General features: G+C 34.9%; 1 protein-coding gene across 2 annotated transcripts in view; it reads right to left on the bottom strand.

Moving 5' to 3' along the window:
- LOC141504149 (disintegrin and metalloproteinase domain-containing protein 32-like) overlaps nucleotides 1-23,373 on the bottom strand; it is a 104,883-nt gene that overhangs the window by 62,505 nt on the left and 19,005 nt on the right. Inside the window, exons 5-9 of one of the 2 annotated variants that reach the window (XM_074208975.1) lie at nucleotides 21,570-21,646; nucleotides 20,382-20,559; nucleotides 15,444-15,512; nucleotides 2,564-2,635; nucleotides 2,043-2,209 (exon numbers count right to left, since the gene is read on the bottom strand). In XM_074208975.1, coding sequence (XP_074065076.1) covers nucleotides 2,043-2,209; nucleotides 2,564-2,635; nucleotides 15,444-15,512; nucleotides 20,382-20,559; nucleotides 21,570-21,646 — 563 coding nt within the window. The remainder of the gene's footprint in view (nucleotides 1-2,042; nucleotides 2,210-2,563; nucleotides 2,636-15,443; nucleotides 15,513-20,381; nucleotides 20,560-21,569; nucleotides 21,647-23,373) is intronic. The other variant, XM_074208977.1, reaches the window with a different exon arrangement.

Genomic DNA, 23,373 nt, shown 5'->3' with positions numbered 1-23,373 from the left:
GTGACTGAATGAAGGATGGATTAGAGTTAAGGAGAGACTTGAGACAGACAGACCCACCAGCTAGCTATTACAATAATCTAGGTATGAGGATATGAGTGATAGTAGTGTCAGCAGAGAAAAGGAGGTCCACAAGACAGTTGTGGACTTCTAGGTTGTGACCCTGAGAGTCTCGGAAGATGGTGCTGTGTTCTACAGTAATAAAGATGGTAGGAGAGGTATAGGTTTGGGGGAAAGATGATCAGTTTCACACTGAAGTGGTCTAATGGACTTTCAGATCACGATGTCTCAAAGGCAGTTGGAGATGTAAGACTGCAGGTCAGCACAGAGACAAGAAAGAGAGATTTAAGAATGATCAGCATAGAAATGGTAATTAACAAGTAAAATTGTATAGAACAAAAGAAGAGGCCCATAACAGAATGGATACCTATAGTTAAAGAGTGTAATGTGGAGGAGGATTCAGCTAAGAAGAGAAAAGAATGGTTAGATGACTAGTATGAGAACTAGTACAGAGTGGTGTCCCAAAAACCTAGCTAGAAGAAAATATCAACGAGGAGAGAATGATCAAAATGTCAGACTTCAGAAAGGTCGAGGAGAATGAAGATTAAGAAAAAAGTCATTGAATTTAGTAACTAAAATATCACTAATAACTTTGGAGAGAACAATTTTGGTGGAATAAGATTAGAAGATGGATAATGTCAGAAGTTTAGAAGAAAGTGAGAAGAGAAATAAAGTGGAGGTACTTTTTTAATTTAGCCAAAGGTCAGAAGAGATATGGGATGATAGTTTGTTCTGAAGAATGGAACATGGGCGGATTTTTTTCAAACTGGGCAACCATGGGTATGTTCCTGTAAACAAGAAGAAATTGAAAATAAGCGAAAGATCCAGTAAACAAGTGAAAGATTGAAGTTGATAGACACAATAATCTGTTGGGGTGACAGTATGGAATGGAATCACTTGAACAGGTAGAGGATTTAGCTTTGGTAAGGTGTAAAGTTATTTCATTATGTGAGAGTAGGTTAAAGAAGAAGACTATTAACCCATATATCATTATAATCAGAGGTAGTGATCTGCTAGAATTAACTAGTCAAGCTCTGGAATTTTCAATATGAACATTTATAACTCAAAAATCCTTGCCTGATTTATTGTTTTGTTGTTTACCTAGATTTAAGAAAGTGACAGGAAAAGCATTAATGAAGATTCAACTTAAAAGTGCACCTTGTCATACAAACATAAATACTATATTTTTCTGAGAATTAACTGGTTATTAAACATTTACCAGCATATCACTTGTTAGAGGTATTACTGAACTATGCTTACCTATAAATAGGAACTCTGGGGGATGATCTTTGTCTCTGAAATGTCACTTCTGTATATCAAGGAAAGATGGGCAGTGTGGGAAGTCAGACCAGTACCCCATCCACCAAGTTTCATAATTGCTAACCTTCCCCAATACTCAAACCTGTTTTTGATCAGTGTCTAGTTGTTTCACAGTACTGCTCTCTGATACCAGTCACAGAAGTAGAAGCTCAGATCACTGTAGCCAGGAACTCTGGAGTCTGACTCCTCCAGTTTTTTGCTACTCACCCAGACTGTAGGCAAGAAGCCTCCAAATAACTGCAGTGGTCTGTCTCTCAAGGGCAAAATAGAAAAAAATAGGGAACCCTGCAACCATATCTAACTATACAGACTTCTTAACAACCAATAATAGCCCAAAATAATACCTACAATTTATATAGTGTTTAAGTTTTGCAAAAATCTCTACAAACCCTGGGAAGTAGGTGCTATTACTAGTCCCATTTCACAGAAGAAGAAAATGATCTGTCAAGAGTCACATCAGTAATACATATCTAAGGTTAGATTTGAGTTCGGACCTTCCCGATTCCAAATAAAGAATTCTATTTACTATGGCACAGAGTTGCTACTATCACATGAGAGTTTCTGAAAACCCCCTATTCACACAGAGATAAAAGTAAAAGACCATAACAAAAATGTCCGACAATGTATTTGTTTTATTTCTAGCAAAGCAGAAATATTAGACTTACACGAATAAATATGCCATGTCATGAGGCCGTAGGATCAGAAAAGAATTTTTCCATTCCAAAAATCTTTGTAATATTTCATTTGGCTCCCCAGTTGTGGAAATCTTATTTTTATATGTCCACAATTCCAAAGATGACAATACAATTGTCATTCTAAATTGGGTAAACATCTAAAAATAGAAAAGATAACAACTACAGAGATACTTTTTTAGATTGCATTACGAAATGTGCTAGATCAGTTGACAAACATTTTTTATTTATATACTATATGTTAAGCACTGGTGCTAAAAGCTCAGGATACCAAGAAAGGCAAAATGCAGTGCTTGCTCTAAAGAAACTCACAGTTTAAGGTACTACATATAGTGGCTGCTTAGTAAATGATTATCTTGATGGGGCCATACAATTCATTTACATTTGACTGTTAGAATGATTTATTATACAACAGTGCCACAGTTAATCAGTTCAATTCTAAAGTCAAAACAATGAATTTTTTTCCATATAACATGAAAAGGAAGGAAACTTACTGCATTTATAAGACCAAGAATCTGGATAACTTTATTTGTTACTGCCTCAATATCAGAGCCCATGTAATCATACTGAAAAATGAAAGTGATTTTTATTAATAAAATATTTAATACATTTAAATTAGGTAAGTTTAAATACTCAATAAATTTAAATAATTAAAAAATTATTTTTTAGACCTAAGCACAAATCATACAAATTATTTTATCACTTACTATTTCTAAAGACCTTGAACATAAACAGATAAATCAAGAGGAAAAAACAATAACAGAAGGAAATATGGTTTCTAGATCTAGTAAACAAGTTCAGGTATCTATGAATAAATATTGCAAGATGAAGAAAAATGATGCAGCATTTGGTGAGGTTGAGCATCCTGTGGAATTTGAGAACATGGAATCACAACATACTGTTCCTGAGCAGTTTAAAAGAGACATAAGAATTATGAGAGCAGTTCGTCCTACACAGCAAAATTAACGTATAGAAGAATTTAAATCTGCAAATGGTAAACCTCACCAAAGAAACAAAAAAGAGAACAACAGATTACGAATTCAGATAGACAGGAGTGAAGGCCAACCCAGAAGAAGCAAAAGACAAGAAATTAAAAGAAAATATATTATATATATACTATAGAAGCAAAATACATGGATTTCAAAGGCAGGAGGTGGAGAGACAACCTAAACATCACTCCCAGAAGAACATGGAAAAAAAAAACCTTAACACTACAAAGAAGAAATTAATAGGAGTGTCCAGTTTCTGAACACAGAAAAGTGAAATTCCAATTCAAAGAATTCATAAATTACCTCTAGAAGTAAAAAATAAGAACTAAGGCTTTGACATTCTGGACACAGAGTGGTTAAACTGAACAATTTAGTTCAGAAGCTACAAATTCTGAAGGCCAACAGAAGAGAGTCCTTCAAATAAATACAATGGAAAAGATATTCAAATAACAAAAGATTATTTTGTACTCATTAGTAAAAGGAAAGGGAATAGAATAATGTGTTCCAAAGAGTACTAGGGTGAGCTTAAAAGAGATTAAGGGAGCCCTTTGTTGGTACTGAGTATAACTGGAACTGATTGACAACTTTATTACCCAAACATTGTCCTGGTCACAATTCCAAGGAGGAGAGACTGCTGGGGTCAAGTCACAGGGAGCAAGGGCCCTGGTTGCAGTTCCAAGGCATAGAGACAAGTACCTGTGGTTGTAGGGGACCAAGGCCTCTTCCTTGGTAAAGATCAAAGTGTAGACTAGGAGATAAGTACCCACATCTCTTCCAATCTTCCACCATCCTGGAAGCACCAAAAACATGTAATCCCTCAACTCTGAAAACAGCATCTCAAAAAACCCTGAACCTTAGAACAGGGCCTCCCTAGCCCAAGGTGAGTTGAACCCAACTTAACATAAAATTAAAAATTAATAAACAGGCTAGAAAAATGAATAATCAAAAAGGGAATTTGACCATTTATAAAGCTGCTTTGGTGGCAAGAAGAACAAGACATAAAAACTCAGAAGACAACAATGTGAAAACAGTTTTAAAATTAAGGTTAATTCAAAGAAAAGGATTGAATAGACTCAAGTCCATTCAAAATTCCATGAGAGTGATACAAGAAAATGATGAAAAGACAATTACAGCTTAGTAAGGGGAAAAAAAGGTACAAAAATACCACTTTAAAAAATAGAATTGACCTAATGCACAAAAGCTCACCAATGAAAATAGAAAAAAAAATTAGAATTGAGCAAGTGGAAGTTAATGATTCTATGAGATATTAAGAAACAAGAATGAAAAATAGAAGAAAATATGAAACAAGTATCAGAAAAACAAATGACCTGAGAAATAGATCGAAGCAAAATAATTTAAGAATTTATTGAACTACCTGAAAGTCATGATAAAAAAGAGAGAGATATCAAATTTCAAGAAATTACTGTCTTTGATTCAGAAAGTAAAATAGACTTTGAAAGAATCCATTGATTATCTCCTGAAAATAAATTCCAAAATAAGAACTCCCAGTGAAATCCTAGAGCTCCCTGGTCAAAGAGAAAAATACTTCAAGAAACCAGAAACAATTCAAATATCATGGAGTCACAGTCAAGATCATAAAAGATGTAACAGTTTCCATATTAAAGCAGATGATTTAAAATGATACTCCACAAGGTAAAGGAACTAGAATTACAACAAAAAAATAACCTATCTAACAAAACTGATTTAGAAGGGAAAATGGACATTTGAGGACTTTAAAGCATTTCTGATGAAAAGACTGGAGCTGAGTAGAAAATATAACATTCAAACAGAATGCTTCAAGAGAAACTTAAAAAGGTAAACGTGAAAGAGTAGTATGGGTATTTGCATTCCTATAAGGGAAAGGATGCATGTAATTCCTAAGAACTTTATCATTATTAAAGCAGTTAAAAAATTTTACATAGAGGGCATGGGTATGAGTCAGTTATGCTGGAATGACAAAAAAAAATGAAGGTATAAGAAAGAATGCACTGTGAAAAAGGGAAAGGGAGAATGGGGAAATTTTCTCATATAAAGAATTCCACAAGGAAGAGTTTTTACAGTGGAAATCAAATATGAGGTGGGGGTGGGGGATAATGCTTGACCCTCATTCTCATCAAAAATTGGTTCAAAAGGTAAGTAGAGGGGTGGCTAGGTGGCGCAGTGGATAGAGCACCGGCCCTGGAGTTAGGAGTAACTGAGTTCAAATCTGGCCTCAGACACTTAATAATTACCTAGCTGTGTGGCCTTGGGCAAGCCACTCAACCCCATTGCCTTGCAAAAAAAAAAAAACAAACCTTAAAAAAAAAAGGGAAGAAGTGAGTGTGCACATATATATGTATGTATGTATGTATGCATGTATGTATGTGTGCATGCATGGACATGTGCAGTTGTGTATAGAAAAATAACTTAAACAATATGGAAATAAGAGAGGAAGGGAATAAGAGAAAGGGGGGAGATAATAAAGAGGGGGACAAATTAAGGAAGGCTGTGATTAGAAGCAAAATTAACTTTTGGAGAAAAGGAAGATGGTGTGGAGTGGACCAGAAATTTCCAAACTCTCCAGATTTTCTCCACTAACAAAGCAAAAAAAAAAAAACACCTCAGGGTGAAAACAGAGCAGCCCAATAACCTAAAAGTTGCAGTACAACGATGGTCTTTCTGGGACAGCAGGAGAAGTTCCAATGTTCCTTCTGGGATAACTGGAAAAGATCCAAAGAAAGATCCTGAATTGTTCTGCCATTTGAGTGAAGTGCAAACACCTCCAGGTTAACTCCCTGAAACAGTAAGAAGTAATCCCTAAAGTCAGTCATTTAGATGGTAGCCTCATCTCCCAGACAGTGTGGGGAGTTTGGGATCTGATAAGGCAAGAGGAAAAAAACCTCTGCTGATTAGGAATGCCAGGTCCAACTATGCAGGTGAGGTGCAGTCTTGGGTTAGAAGGAACCAGCAAATGTCCAGTAAATGCAGAGGCAGTGGCATGGTGACACTGTTGGTTGAGGATACTTATAACAGAATTGAATTCTTCTTGATTCCAGGTCAGAGGAAAGAACTGAAGGGTTCTCAAAGAGCAACATCATTTCCATCAAAGTGTGCTGAGGGGTCCAGTTGTGGCTTAAAGGGAGAAAGGAGTATAGAGGTGGGTCCAGGACAAAGCTCCTAAGGTCAGAGACACCATCCCCCATACCATAGGACTAGAGGTGAATATAAGTAAAAATTGCTAATTTTTTTTTTTTTTTGATGTGCAGGGAAAGGAGAAAGAACTCAATCATAAACAGTTACTCTGGGAAAAAAAAGAAAAGTGAGGTTCGTCTTTGGAGGAAGAATTGAAGTAATTAGAAGCCTCTCATCCCAAAAAGTAACTTCGAATGGCTATCTACTCAAAAAAAATCCATAGAGGAACTCAAAAAAGACTTTAAAAATCAAATTTAAAAGACTGAGGGAAAAACTAAAAAAGAAAAGAACAATCCAAGAAAAACAATTACGAAGAGAAAGTAAACCAAACGGGAAAAGAAGATCCAGGAGCTCGTTATAAAAGACCAGGAAATATTTTTTTTTAATTGACTGTTGAGGAAGGATAGGAGAAAAAGAGAAAAAAGAAAATGGGATGGAGGAAAATATGAATGGAATGAGCTCACCCATAAATCAGAAGCAGATAGCATAATGGATTAGAAAGACACACACACATATAAAGTTAAAATAAAGGGCTGAAATAGAAGCTAATATACTACAACTGATTTTTTTAAAAAGGCAGGGAGTAGCACTTATGGTCTCAGCAAAGAAAAGCAAAAATATAATTAAGAGATAAACAGGGAAACTACATTTTGCTAAAAAGTACCAGAGACAGAGAAATAACATCAAAATTTTTTACATTAGGTTTCTCTGATAAAGGCCTCATATCTCAAATACAGAATATAGAACTGAATATAGAATTTAGAAATTTATAAAAAATAAGATCCATTCCCCAACTGATAAACAAAGGATATAAATAGGCAATTTTCAGAAGAAGCTACGAAAGTTACCTATATTGATATGAAAAATGCTCTAAATCACTATTAGAGAAAGGCAAATTAAAACAGTTGAGATCAGAAATGATGAATGCTGGAGATGAGGGGGAAAAAATAGGGACACTAATCAACTATTAGTAGAAGAGTGAACTGGTCCAATCATTCTTTATAACAATTTGAAACTATGTCCAAAGGGCTATAAAACTGTGCAGAACCTTTGATCTCAGAGATCAAAGAAAAAGGAAAAGGACTTAAAATTACAAAAATATCTGTAGGAGCTATACCAAAAAGAAAAAAACATATATCATTTTGAGTAATTGCTAAACAAATTGTGACACTATTGTACTGGGAAATGACAAGGTAGATAGCTTTAAAAAACATGGCAGGACTGATTCAACTGACACAAAGTGAAGTGAGAACAACTGATAGATCACTGTGTATAGTAACATGAATGTTGCAATGTTGATCAACCATGAAAGGTGTAGCTACTCTGATCAATACAATGAACCAAGATAATTCTAAAGAATTTGTGATGAGGGGCAGTTAGGTGGTGCAGTGGATACAGCACCAGCCCTGAAGTAAGGAGGACCTGAGCTCAAATCCAGCCTCAGACACTTAAATAATTACTTAGCTGTGTGACTTTGGGCAAGTCACTTATTCCAATGCCTTGCAAAAAACAAAAAAGAGTGGGGGGGTGCCTGGGTCCATGGCACAGGGGGCAGTTTCTAGACCTCTTGGCTAGGGATCACCAGAGACAGCCTGAAGGGGTGGTGAAAGAACTCTGCTGCACCAGAGTGAGCAAGGAGCACTGGCCTCAGAACAGGTGAGAAACTGTAGTGGGAATTGAGGAAGCCACCCAGCACTTCTAGAGTTCCCAGTCCACAAACAGAAAGGGGGTTGGGGGAGACTGCAAAGATCTCTCTGCTATCCCTGGGACAGGACTCTGCTGTTTGCCCACACTCAGATCTAGGTTGCAGTCTGGGCCCCATACTACCATAGCCCAGCAGGGACCCTCCTCACAGCTCCAAGGCAGAGGGGAGGGCCTGAACACAGACAAGAGAGCAGTCAGAACCTCTCATAAAACCTTGGAGGAATTAAGGTCCCAGTGGGGTGTCCCAACCCCCCCCCCAAAGCCCTGGAAGTACAGTAAATCTGTCATGGGCTGTGGAAATGAGTAATCAACAGAAAGAGAAGAATATGACCACAGAAAATTACTTTGGTCCCATGAAGGATCAAAATACATAAGAAATACATAAGAAATCAAAGTCAAAGCTTCTGTATCCAAAACCTCCAAGAGAAATAAAAAATGGGCTCAGGCAATAGATGAGCTCAAAAAAAGACTCTGAAAAGTATTTAAGGGAAGTAGAGGAAAAGTTGGTAGGAGAAATGAGAGCGATGAAGATAAATCATAACAACTAAGTCAGAAGTTTGGTGAAAGAAAAACAAAAAAAAAATGCTGAAGAAAATAAAATGTTAAAAACCAGTTTGGGCCAAATGGAAAAAGCCACACAAAAAGGCAAATGAGAAGAATGCCTTAAAAAGCAGAATTTGCCAGCTGGAAAAGGAGATTAAAAAAGCACTCTGAAGAAAATAACTCCTTCAACTGTAGAATAGAAGTAAAGGAAGCCGATGACTTTGCAGGAAATCAGGAAGAAATAAAACTAACAAATGAATCAAAAATTAGAAGAAAATGTGAAATATCTCACTGGATCCAGGAGAGATAATTTTTTTTTTTAGGTTTTTGCAAAGCAAACAGGGTTAAGTGGTTTGCCCAAGGCCACACAGTTAGGTAATTATTATTATTATTATTTTTTTAGGTTTTTGCAAGGCAAATGGGGTTAAGTGGCTGGCTTGCCCAAGGCCACACAGCTAGGGAATTATTAAGTGTCTGAGACCGGATTTGAACTCAGGTACTCCTGACTCCAGGACTGGTATTCTATCCACTGGTACCATCTAGCTGCCCCCAGGAGAGATATTTTAAAAATTACTGGGTTACCTGAAAGTCATAACCAGGAAAACAGCCTAAACTTCATTTTTCAAGAAACAATTCAGCAAAACTGCCGGGATCCTAGAAGCAGAGGGCAAAATAGAAATTGAGGGAATTCACCAATCACCTCCTGAAAGAAATCCCAAAAGAAAAACTTCCAGGAATATTTTAGCCACATTCCAAAACTCCAAAGTCAAAGACAAAATAATAAAAGCTGCCAGAAACAGATAATTCAACTACCATGGCTCTATAATAAGGATTACACAGGATCTGGCAGCATCTACATTAAGGCCTCAAAGGGATTGGAATATGATATTCCAGAAGGCAAAAGATCGCGGTTTACAACTGAGAATCAACTACCCAGAAAAACTGAACATCCTCTTTCAGGGGAAAAGATGGACTTTCAACGACACATGAGACTTTCAAACTTTCCTTCTGAAACAACCAGAGCTGAACAGAAAGTTTAATCTCCAAGTACAGGACTCGGGTGAACCATAGAGGAGGTGAATGAGGACTAACTATGAGGAATTGAATTGAACTGTTTGTATTCTTGCATGGGAAGAAGATACTGATAACTCATATGAATGCTGTCATTTATAAAAGCAGTTAGAAGGCATATATATATATATATATATATATATATATATACACACACACACACACACATTTATGTAAGGCACAGGAAGGAGCTGAATATAAAGGTATAATATAGTAAAAAGATGTAATCAGTGGAACGTACTGGGAGAAAAGGGAAGGAGAGGAAGAAGGGGATAAGATATTTCTCATAAGAGTCACAATAAAGCTTTTGAAATGAGTGGAATGGGGGAAGGTGAGGGGGAACGAATGAGCCTTCATTCTCATCAGAAATGGCTCAGAGAGGAAATAACATACACACTTAATAGGGTATAGAAATCTATCTTTAACCCTAGAGAAAAATGGGAGGAAGGGGATGGGATAAAGGGCAATGGGGTGAGGGAGGGGGGAGTAGGTGACAGAAGAGAGGGAAGATCATGGGGGAGGGTACTCAGATACAACATACTTCTGAGCAGGGACAGGGTAAAAGGAGAGAGAATAGAATAAATGAGAATGGGGAAGGAATAGAATAAAGGGAAATACAGCTAGTAATAGCAACTGTGGGAAAAATCGTGAAGAAACTTCTCTGGTGGACTTATGATAAAGAAAGCAACTCATTCCAGAGACAAGAGCCATTGGAATCTGAACACACTTTTCTTTCTTTCTCACTATCCTTGAGGCTTCTCTGTCTTTTTTGGGTGGAGAAAGGTTTGTTACTCCCACGACAAGATTACTGTAATAATATAAAATAAACCAAAAAAATTATTAAAAAAAGGAAAAGAACTCATGACAAAAAAAAATGTTTCTAACTTTCCAACTCCAGAGAGAGAACTAATAAGCTGAAGCTTAATTTCATCACTTTATTTTTCTGCTTTTTTTTAAAAAAAATAAAGCTGATATGAAAATATGTTTTACATGATTTCACATGTATAACTGACAGCATATTGCTTGCCTTCACAGTAGGTGAGGAGGGTGTGGAAGGAGGGAGAGAATTTGAAACTCAAAATTTATAAATAAAAGAATTTAAAATAAAAATTAAAAGACATTTTTAAAAAAGAAAGTGTTGGGAGCCAGGGTCTCTAAGCTGTTTGACACAGTCGCAGCAAGAAGACTCAAGGCAATCACACTACCTGATGGAACAATAGTTCCTTCTTCAATATATATAGGGATTCCATGCATACCAATATTTATAGGTTTATTATTGTTTTTTTTAGGTTTTTGCAAGGCAAACGGGGTAAAGTAGCTTGTCCAAGGCCACACAGCTAGGTAATTATTAAGTGTCTGAGACCGGATTTGAATCCAGGTACTCCTGACTCCAGGGCCGGTGCTTTATACACTATGCCACCTAGCCACCCCTTATAGGTTTATTATTGATTGCAATATTTATTCACCCTAATAGTGGAATGACTATAAAGGAAGGATTTCAGAAAAATTCCTTGAATAAAACAGATTGTAAACTCTGTCCAAATTTAACAGGACTGCCTCTCCCTGAGGAGGCTTCAACATTATGAAATCTCTGGAAAACCAAACACTGGGAATTCCAAGGAGATGTCAGAATATATACAGGGAATACAGATACAAGATGGGTCAGATAGAATTCCAGGGAAATTAATAGTTTTGCCCCCCTTATCATACACAGGAATATATGAAAAAGAGAGTGAGAAAACAGTACATGTGACTGATATGTGAACTCTAGCAGCCTTAGTTTGATGGGAAAGAATAAAAAAGTCACAGAAACCATGGTTTCTACCAACAAGGCCTAAAAGAAAAATTGGTTATTGTAAGAGTTAATGGATGGGTGGACAAGCATAAAGACCTTCACTATAGATTGTTAAGGAAGTGTATCAAAAAACATTAATTACACAAAAAATATAAAAAACTTTCTATTAAAAGAATTGCTTAATTAATAACTTTAAATGAATTAACAACTATACAATGTAGTAATAAATAAGGTAACAGGTTGAGCTCATCACAGTCTGAGTAGGGATAAGAAATCAATTAACTATATGATTATTAATTAAACTTGTAATCATATGATTAAAACTTGTAATCACATGAATTATATGAGTGATGATGAAAATTGTACACTTTTGTAACCAAGGAAATGATCTCAGCTTGCTGGAATCATACATGATTCTGAGACTATAAAAATAAATCCAAGCAGCTGACAGGCAGTCAACCTGCTCCTGCCTTTACCCCTTTGTTGACTCAACTCATTTCGCTGACTGTATCCCTCCTGTCAGGTTCCAAAGACCCCACGGAGGCTGGACCCCCACAAGAAGGCAAGCTTTAATTCAAGAGACTATTTCAACAGATATGTAGGAATAAATGCAATCAACAGTAGCAGAAGACTTCTGGTTCAAGTTCATTAATTCCTATTCCAAACATGAATTAATATTCCATCCTTGAAGTATTAAGGAACTATTGTAGTTTATTGAGTGAATGCTTAACATAATCCACAGTCAGATCTGTGCTTTTAAAAAATCACTTTGGTGTGGAGCATTACAGTAGGGACAGACCAATTAGAAACCTAGAAATGATAATATGAACTAAGGTAGTGGTTGTCAAATCAAGCAAACAAACATTTATTAAATGCCTCCTATGTACTGTTTGAGTGAGAAGCAGTTTTAAATATAAAGATGCTTGGGGCGGCTAGGTGGCGTAGTAGATAAAGCACCGGCCTTGGAGTCAGGAGTACTTGGGTTCAAATCCAATCTCAGATACTTAATAATTACCTAGCTGTGTAGCCTTGGGCAAGCTACTTAACCCCAATTGCCTTGCAAAAAAAAAAAAAACAAATAAATAAATATAAAGATGCTGTGGAAAATATAAACCATATTAGACAAATGAGGTGGAGAGAGTTTGTGAGGTTTCAAACTGAGGTCAGAATTGTAGTGCTCTGAATATATATGGGGAAGTTTTGAAGAGGGAAGTTTGGGGGAGAAAGAGTTATATTTTGTGCATAATGAGTTTGAAATGTCTAAGACACTTCAAAAAATGCAACAGTTAAGATGGTGATGCATGTAGTATTAGAGATTAACTAGGATATATAGATCTAGGAGTTAAATTCATGGAGAAAACTGATGAGGTCACTAAATGAAAAGAGAAAAGGGGCCATGAAAGACTAATAGGGGACATTTCTATTGTGTAGGCTGAAAGTAGATGATACTATAGCAAAGGAGACTGATGACAAATGGTCAGGTTACGGGTAGGAAGAAAATCAAGTAAGAGTAATGTCATTAAAACCTAGAGACCCAGAGAGAAGAGACTATCCTAAAAGGAAAAGGTAGTCAACACTGTCCAATCAATTGTGCAGAGAGGCTGGGAAGGATGAAGAGTGAGAAAAGATCCTTAAGTATACCAATTAAGAGATGCTAAGTAATTTTTCTGAGAGCAATTCCAGGTGAGGTAAGATGAGATCTGAAGTCAAATTTCAGAAAGTTTAAAAAAAAAAGTGAGATGAGAAAAAGTTGAAGAACTAAGTGAAATCAATTTTCAAGGAGTTTCACTTAGAAGGGGATTGATATGTAGGATATTAAAGTTAGCATTTTTTAAGGATTAGAAAGACATGGTTTAAAGGAAGGTAATGAGTTTATAAGTGCATGTACAAATGGCAAACCTCTCTTCATTATAAACTAAAGTATAAATAATGGAAGATGATGCTAGGGAATTGTGGTGAGATGAAGAAAAAAGAGAAGCAGGATATTTTGATAGGAATGGGGGCAATGGTATGGGAAGCTTAAGAAGAAAAGTAAAGGACTGAAATAGTCACCATCATGATCATATAAGAAGACTTCTTGCTGCAACCTGAGTGCTGTTGAAAACAGCTAACACAAAATATTTAGTGGACAGAGGCAATTCTGTTTTGAAATTTCCTCTAGCTCTATTTGGTTTTTTTTGTTGTTGTTTGTTTTTAGTTTTTATAAAGCAAAGAGGTTAAGTGACTTGCCAAATGCATTAGTTGAGAGGATTTCTAGGGTCCCTTTGAGCTCTAAATTGATCATTCACATCAGAAAAACACACAGACACAAGAGCAATTATAAAAAGTTATATTAGACTGACATCCTTCTGGAGCAGTCACAGGGACTGCTAGGTCTGAGCATAGAGCTGACTCATGCCTCCCTCTGACATTCATTCTAAATTCTGATTGATGTGTTTGTTTTGATGTTTGTCTTTACATTATCACACTGAACAGAATTTTAGAATTCAAATATAGAGGCTGCCAAGTTTGTAGTTTATAAAAGATTTTTTAGGATTGGTTGGATTTTTTGGTATCCAAATGTGAATTTTTATGATAAAGTAAATGCCAACTGACTGCCGTATTAGGAACATAGATGATCAACCTACCAGAAAAAAAGAACCTAACAAAGTTTCAATCAACAATCCTTTATTAAAAATGTAGTCAAATTCCATGAATTATTAGTAAAACTCTTTAAATTAAATCATCATACACTTCTAAGTCAGCAACAAGAAAAATAAGTCCCAAAATAACCCTGATATTTTCCCTCATGCCCAGCAAAATTGAATGAGATGGCAAAATTGTTAAAATAAAGCCATATGCAAAATGGTAAGATTATTCTTGAAAACAAAAGCCACATGCAAAATGGTAAAATTACTTTTGAAAATAATCTGGAACTATGTAAGAAACATGAGTAAAATGTTCATAATTCCACACTATGCAAATATGCATATATACCTGAAAGAAAAAAGGCTCTATATACCGCAAAATATTTATAGACACACTTGTTTTTGGAGCAAAGTACAGAAAATAAAATACATCAATTAGATAATAGCTAAGTAGATTGTGAAGGTAACTATATTCGTGTGCTATAAGAAACATTGAACAAAACAAATACAAAGAAGTGAAGAAATATTTATATAAACTGGAAGTAGAAATATTTATATAAAAGAAAGTAGAATCAAGATGACAGTATAAACTACTGAAATTGAAGGTTCTATAATTAAAAGGACCAAGCATGGCCCCCAAATAAAGGATAAGAGAATATATTACCCCCAGCTCCTTTGCAGAGGAGAGAAACCATAGGGAAGGTACTGCCTTTAACTTAAGACTTTTTAATCTCTTGTTTAGTTATGTACAGTTTTTTCCTCCTTTCTTTCTTCATATTTTTAATATGAAGAATGGTTTTCTGTATGGGCTAGGAGGAGGGATATATACTGGGAAATGCAGATAATGCAAAAGCAAATCATGTCAATAAAAGAGTTAACTGATACAAATTACATTGAGTGGGAGTAGAATTAATTACTAGAGAAACCCAAAGAGCACAATATCAGAAGCTTGAAGAGGTCACTTAAGTTGTTTACTCAAGATCACAGATAGCATTGAAAATACTCTACCACAGGGTCTGGGAAGTAGATAGTAGTTCTATAGCTTATCACTTGCTCTAAGCTGGGGGAAGGAAAAGTGCCTGGAAGGATTTTTAGAATCCTTTTTGGAATGAAAATAGTTTATCTGAAAAAGAGAGAAAAGCCTTGGAACAGAATTGGACAGATAAGGATTCTATGTGGAATAGAGACATCCAAATCTATCCTTTTCTGGCCTTAGTCTCAGAGCTTGTGTTTCTCACCTCCCCCACTCTACTGAAAGAGGATAAGTAGGACCTTTAAATTTTGTACCCTCTAAATTTTCTGTTCTAGCACAAGTCCTAGATTAGTCTTGACTTCAACCCTTTATGTTCATTTCCAGTAATTTTAGCTGGAAAAAAAATTTTAGGGGAGTTAGAAGAAGTGGAAGGGGTCCACAGTATAATTTGTTTCAGGCCATAAAGTTATCCATTTTAAGATCAAAGAAATAAAGACATACCAAACCTTTGTCCAAGACAATATGTATTTCCACATACTGAGGTGATAGCTTTGGAGCAAATGATCTTGACTAGGAAAAACAAACATTAGAAATAATAAGAAATTTCATAATTCACTATACATTAACAACATCACATTGACAACATTGATAGAGATGGGAAGGAAAGAGTAGAGATAAATTTTAAAACTAAAACTTTGGGAAAACCCTATCTATAAGGTTCTTTGCTATGTTTAACATGCAAGTTCTTTCGGATAAATACCCAAATTTCTTAAGAATTCTTTTTAGTTTTTTTGCAAGGCAAATGGGGTTAAGTGGCTTGCCCAAGGCCACACAGCTAGGTAATTATTAAGTGTCTTAGACCGGATTTGAACCCAGGTACTCCTGACTCTAAGGCCAATGCTTTATCCACTATGCCACCCAGCCGCCCCCTTTTTTTTTTTTAGGAAGAATTCTTAATAAATTCATTGCTTCTTATAGCCTCAATTGTTCCTTGTTCTGTGGCATAGGTTTACAATACTTCAAGGACCCATGGTTTCATCAACATTTCCTCTACTAATGTAGGTTACACTCTAATTTCTCATGATAAAGGTCAGCTGAACCCATCCTCAAAACCTTTCTAGCTTGGTCAGAACTAGCAGAGCTTCAGCTTCATTTATATGGATTTTGAGAATTCAAGGTATCCTCTATGACACAATTTTTTAAAAGCATATTTTAATATATATTTATCTGTATAATAGAAAGACAAAATGCATTTGCTCTATAATTGGGATTCTATTGTCAGGACAAGAGATTGAACATCACAGCTCAAAAGAGTCGAATTTCAACTTTGACTCTATAAAGGAAATCTTTTTTAGTGTGGTAACAATTCTCCATTAGTATCAGGGAAGAGGCCAAGAACCACAATTTAATCAGATGATCAAGACTTTGAAAGAAACTATTCTATGGGTTAGGGCTGCTGACTTCATCCCTAATAGTCTAAAGCAGGCTCAAGTTCAATCACTACTAGCTTCCAGTTACTTTACCTATTAGAAAATGGTCTGATTGGGGCATTAATTTGAAGAGAAGGACATGAAAGATGATTTATTTTTGTTTGCAAAATAGTATGGGAAATGCTATCTATATCATAATATATAATTTATCCTGTCATTCAAGTTAAAATTATTAAAAAAAAATCATTATATGGGCTGATTTTTCCTTCTCTCTCCTAATCGCAACCCTCAAATCAACTTTCCATTTGAAAGGGCAGGCAATAAGGATCACTGGATGTCTTAGTGAGGCAACACAAAAAATCAGTATATATATTTTGGATAATAGTTACAATTATATCTAGATAGTCACTAGGAACCCTCTAATTCAGATTCTGTGACTTTGCAAAAAGGTATATATATATTTGGGAGCATTTTTGTTGTAACAATGTTCTAGATACAAAGTAGTTGACAATCATTTTAGGAATGGCTGGAAAAATTGTGATATATGAATGCAATGGAATGCATTATAAGGAATGATAAAAAATGATATGAAAAAAAGAATGAATAATGAAAAAAATCACCATCACCATTATCATCAACATCATCTTCATTTAAATAATGCTTTAAAGTTTGTAAAGCAAACCTAACTCATTTTATCATTACAACTACACTGGTAAGGTAGCTACCATTATTGTTCCCAATTTACAGATGGAGAGAGTGAGTAAGATAGAACTTGCCCAGGGTCATTTAATAAGCTAATTTATAAACTCAGGTTTTCTTGACTCCAGGTCAATTAATTGGAAACTAAACAATTTAATTTTAAAGAATGAATAGGTCAATCAACAAATCATAGAAATAATCATTCATCCAAGAAAATAACAATGACACATCATATCAAAATTTATGGGATGCAGACAAAGGCAATTTTTAGGGAAAATTTTATATCTCTAAATGCTTATATGAATAAACTAGAAAAAGAGGAGATCAAGGAGTTGGGTATGCAACTCAAAAAAGGTAGAAAAACAACAAATTAAAGATCCCCAATTAAATACCAAATTAGAAATTATGAAAAACAAAGGAGAAATTAATAAAATTGAAAGAAAATCACTGATCCAATAAATAAAACTAAGAGCTGTTTTTATGAAAAAATCAATAAATTAGATAAACCTTTGGTAAATCTGATTTAAAAAAAAAGGAAGAAGAAAACCATATTGACAAATGAAAAGGGTGAACTCACTACGAATGAGAAAATTAAAGAGACAATTCAGAGCTATTTTGCCCAACTGTATGCCAATAAATTAAATAAGAAACTATCAATAAACTACCCAATAAAAAGTGTCTAGGTCCAGATGAATTTACAAGTTAATTTTACCAAACATTCCAGGAACAATTAATTTCAATTCTACTTAAACTATTTTTAAAAATAGACTGCCAAGAACTGAAGAAAAAGGAAAGGTAGGAAACAAATTTTTCACAGCTTAGGGGTTCTGATAAAGGTCTCCTTTCTAAAATATATAGAGACTGAATCAAATTTATAAGGTTTACAAGTCATTCCCCAATTGATAAATGGTCAAAGGATATGAACAGGCAGATTTCAAATGAAGAAATGTCAGATTGGCTAAGATGGAGGGAAAATGATCAATGTTGGAGAGGTTGTGGGAGGTTTGGGACATTAATATACTGTTGATAGAACTGTGAACTAATCTAACCATTCTGGAAAGCAATATGGACCTATACCCAAAGAGCAATAAAACTGATCATAGCCTTTGACTCAGTAACACTAAAATTAGGCCTCTATCCAGAAGAAATCATAAAAAAATGGGGAAAGTCCTACATATTCCAAAATATTCACAGCAACCCTTTTTGTAGTTGCAAAGAATAATTAGAAATTGAGGGCATACCCATTAATTGGAGAATGGCTGAACAAGTTATGGTATATGAATGATAAGGAGTACTACTGTTCTATAAAAAACCATGAATGGTTGAAGCATAGAAAGAATTACAAGAACTTATGTGGAGTGAAGGGAGAAGAACCAAGAGAGCACTGTACACATTAACAACAACATTGTGGGTTGATCAACTTTGATGGATGCAGCTGCTCTCAGCAGTTCAGGGAGCTAGGGGAAACCTATTAAGGACAATGTTGATCAAATCCAGATGAAGAAAAACAAAACAAAACAAAAGAATAAACTACAAAATCTGAGTGAACACTATGGTCAGTTCTTTAAAATTTCTGTTTTTTTCTTCCTATCTCATGGTTTTCTTTCTTTTCCCCTACTCCTAATTCCTCATATAGAAAATGATTAATCTGTAAACATGTTAAACACAAATGTATACATGTACAATGTTCACCAGACTGTTCACTACTGAGGGGGGGGGAAGGGAGGGTGCAAGGAAATAATGTAACTGATAAATGTGCATATGTATGTGAATAAGTGTTGAAAAACTTTCAAAACATATAACTGGAAAAATAAAATGTCAAGCTAAGACTTCTAGGTCCTGTTATTAACAAATCAATATATAAATTACTACTTTTAATAAAGCTATCTCAATGAATTAATTGAAATGACCCTTTCTTGTGCTGGAGAAACTCCCCAACTGAAAAAAAAAATCACATCCATTTATACTATTTATGATAACATTAAGAAACATGGGCCATCAATCATCCCTCCCACCCTTTCTCCCTAATCCATTCCTTTTCCCCCCTCCTTTTCCGTCCCCCCTCCAGAATTTTCAATTCTAATAATTGGAGAGACAGCAGACTATAGTAGGAAGAGTGCTGAGTTCAAATTATTTGTTTCATGACCATGAACAATCTCTGAGTCCTAATTTCCTTATCTGTAAAATGGAGGTAATACCTATATTACTTACCAGAGTTATGAGGATTAGAGATAATATGAACAAGGTTCTCTGTAAAGCTTAGAAAAAGCAAGCAATATTAACTAGATGCTTATGATTACTAGCATATTAGTTTTAAGTCCAATTTATGATTCCGATAGAGTTGGATTAAATATATATTATATGTCATTTTGAATCACCCAGAAATTCCCTTGAGCCCTCTACCAACAACAAAGGTTCTTAGTATGGAGCTAAGCTTTCAGGGAATTTGCAAACTTGAATTGAAAAAACTTTACATCCTTACTTTCACTAACCTAAATTTCACTAACTGAAATTTAGCATTTCCTTCCATTATTTAAAAACATAACTCTGAGTAGTTTATAGTTTTCACCTTACTGCCAAAGGGATCCATGACACGTAAAAAAATTATAAGAACCCCTGATCTACAAAATGCCAAGAATTTTGAAATCTTCATATAAACAATGTCTAAAATATTTTATACTGATTTTATTACTCGAGTATAATGCTATCATTTAAATGACTACAGAGGTTTGTAGTTGCTGAATATGCTAGGAATCCCCTATAATTCCCTACAATATCATCTTTATCACAATCCTCTTTGTAACTGTATTTTGAGGAATGTACTATGCTTTTAAAAAATGACTTGTATTTAAGTTCACATTGAACACAGTACTATATTAGGTAGCCAATTTAAAACAGAATCAAAAAATGCTGACCTCTGTGAGCATATGGATGAAAGACCCACAAAGGAGATGCTTAAAGAAAGGTTCCTTAGGAATTAAAGATGGGAACAAAGAGGAATATAAAGGCAAATTGGTCACCAAAAAGTGAATAAAGGCTGAAAGGATGATTACCACAAAGAGATATCACAACACCCTAGTTATTTCATAAACATTTTAAGTAAAAGAGTAATATAGGGGCGGCTAGGTGGTGCAGTGGATAGAGCACCGGCCTTGGAGTCAGGAGTACCTGGGTTCAAACCTGGCCTCAGACACTTAATAATAATTACCTAGCTGTGTGGCCTTGAGCCACTTAACCCCATTTGCCTTGCAAAAACCTTAAAAAAAAATAATAGAATCTTTGGAAGTAATGATACCTTTCTAGAACTCACTTTAACACTAGAGACAACTTTATATTCCAGGTTCTCTGATTCCATATGTTTATTATTATCTTTTAAAACAGCAAGATCTGTGTTTTCACTTCTTAATCGATAAATAAGATGCTCAAATCCACCTGTAGATCCAAGGGGCTCTATTCCATAAGTAACATTTTCAAACTGCAGTAATCCTCTGTAAAATAAAAGAAGTTTAAAAACAGAAAGAATTAAACATATTCTGATAGATTTGCAGATGACAAGAATTCAGCAAATACTTTTGTCTATCTTAGAGAATACCAAAACAATGAATAAAAAAATTCCCAAAGCAATACAGATTAAATTTTAAATGGGGGGGGGGGGATTTACAATAAGGACACATAATAAGTACATACAAAATAAATATATAAAAAAAGACAAATAGAAATGAAAGCAAAGTAAGTTAAATACAGGATAGTTAGGGGAGGTACTAGCAAGTCTCTTAACCATCCTTAAAGATGAGTTTACTCATCTGTCAAATAAAGGGTTTGAATTCTAATTCAAGGTGCCCTCTGAAGTCCCTTCAGACCTATGATCTTATCAAAGGAATCTTAGAAAACAGAAAAGATTCTGAGAAAAATCATATTCAAGAGATTAAGCCATTGTGACATGTTTGTGTCCAAAGGAATATGTGGTGCTAAATATTGGGAAAGAAGTCACATGATAGTTAAAAATATATGCATTTCTGCCTTCAGTACAGACAACTCTCCTGTTCTCTAGACTATAGAGAAAAATCATACCCCTCTAAAACTAGGATCAGAATGTGCCAAGAACTCCACAAGAGACAATGTATCCAGCATGGCCTCATTTGCCTTAGAAGATCAGAGAAATTATTTCAAAGAGGCAATTGCAACACTTTTTTCATAAAAATCATTTTTCCATTTCTCTAAAATTACAAAAAAGGAGCATGAATTGTTCACTCAATGGATTCTTGAATGGTTTCATTGAAGTCAAGTGAAACTTTTTGCCCTCAAAATCAAGAGAATGGGTGAATGAACCTTGGAAGTCTGATAATATTCAGATATTACTCTGGTAGATGAAGATAATTAAGAAAATCTCATCCAGGTTTTCATTCTGTAACTACTACCACAACTCTGCACATATATCTACTTTAAGCATAGTAAATTCACTATGGTTTTTATAATCAACCACATATAGAAAAAGAACCTGAGTCCAGAACAGGCGTGGAGTGTGACAACTGAATTTGGGAAACCTGCAATGTGTCCTTGGTAGTTACAATATTTCTGGGAGGAAAAAAAGACAAATAGGTTATTTGGAAACTAGTTCTAACCAGCTCTTTCACAGTCCCTTAGGGTCTTTCACAAATGCTTTTGCATTTTTATATGCATTTTATATATTTTATATTTTTATATAACTAATCTAGTAATGGTTCCCTAAAACCAAAGAATCTCCCACAGTTTCACATGGGTCATTAATACTATCTTCTTAGAGATTAAGACTTATTCTTTTTTATTTTTAAGGTTTTTGCAAGGAGGCCACACAGCTAGATAATTATTAATTGTGTGAGACCAGATTTGAACTCAAGTACTCCTGACTCCAGGGCCAGTGCTCTATCCACTGTGCCACCTAGCCACCCCTAAGAATTATTCTTTTTTAAATATTTTTGAGATTCCTATTCCATTTTCCACCTCCAGAGTAAATCATTCATTTCACAATCCTCAATGAATAAATATAATTTGCACTAATGTACAATGAATTTAAGCATACTTTTTACATAGATAATTTAAGATGTTTGGATTACTCACAAAATTCAGCATGGCAAGGTTAACACATAAACATGTCTTTTCAGTTCCAACCTGCTTCACCTCCAGGGTGGAACTAGATAAAAATGACTGAGTGTATTTGTTCTGATTAGGAACAGACTGATACTTTAGAAAGTATTTAGACTTTATAAAGTGCTCAACTTGGAATTCAAAGAAGTGACTTCCCAAGTCTGAGTTCTGAAATTTATTGTCTAAGTCACAATCTATAACCTAAAATTTTCTAAATGGAAGCATAATTCTATTACCTATATCACACACAGGGTTATATCAGGAAGGATTGGATGACCATATCATTAGACTTGCCCTACTCCAATCTAAAGTCATTTACATCATTCCCAAGTAGTTATCACATCTTTGCTTCAAAATTTCCAGTGCCAAGGAACTATTTACACTTTTTAAAAATGTAAATGCTGAAAATATTGAAAATCTTTCCCTACAATTTCTAACTTCTAGTCTTGGTTCTCCTTAGGTAGAAGGAAAACAATTTCAATTCTTCCACATGTCAATTCTTGCAATATTTAATAATAGCAGTCAAGTCTCCTACATTTTTTTCAAGGCTAAAAAAAGGAGGTAATATGGTGTAACAGATAAAGGTTTGGCTTATAAGTTAGGGGATCTGAGTTTAAATGCCACCTCTAATTATTACTACCTGTGTGACTTTAGGCAAAGTCCTTGCTACTTTCTTCATTGATAAAATGAGAAGGCTGGACTACATGGCCTCTAAGATCCCTTCTAGCTTTAAGTCTAGGATCTAACATAAAGTATCTTTTTGGAATTTTTTTCATTTCATGAACAACTCTGTGAAACTGGCGACATAAATATTTTTATATTATTACAAAGAAACTAAAGTTATATGATTTGCTTAAAAGGTCACATAACAATGTCTGAATCATGATTCATTTTTTCTTTTATTCTTATATTGTACCTATGAGTCTTGTATTCTTTATCTCTTATAACACCCGATACATAATAAATGTTCCCATTATGAGATCTCAATTTTCTTTCCTAAAGGAGAAAAAATAAGCCAAACCAAATCTAAAAAACTTTTATAAAGCAGCAGACACCAAAACAGTTTGGCATTGGCTAAGGAACAGAGTGGTGGAGCAGTGGACTAGACTAAGGACAAAAGAAACAGTAGTAAATGAGTATAGTCATCTACTGATTGATGAACAAACCCAAAGACTCAA

This window comes from Macrotis lagotis, chromosome 1 (genome assembly GCF_037893015.1).
Source record: "Macrotis lagotis isolate mMagLag1 chromosome 1, bilby.v1.9.chrom.fasta, whole genome shotgun sequence".
In the NCBI taxonomy this organism is placed as follows: domain Eukaryota; kingdom Metazoa; phylum Chordata; class Mammalia; order Peramelemorphia; family Peramelidae; genus Macrotis; species Macrotis lagotis.
The sequence above is the reverse complement of the archived record's forward strand: the minus strand, read 5'-3'. Positions and strand labels throughout refer to the sequence as shown.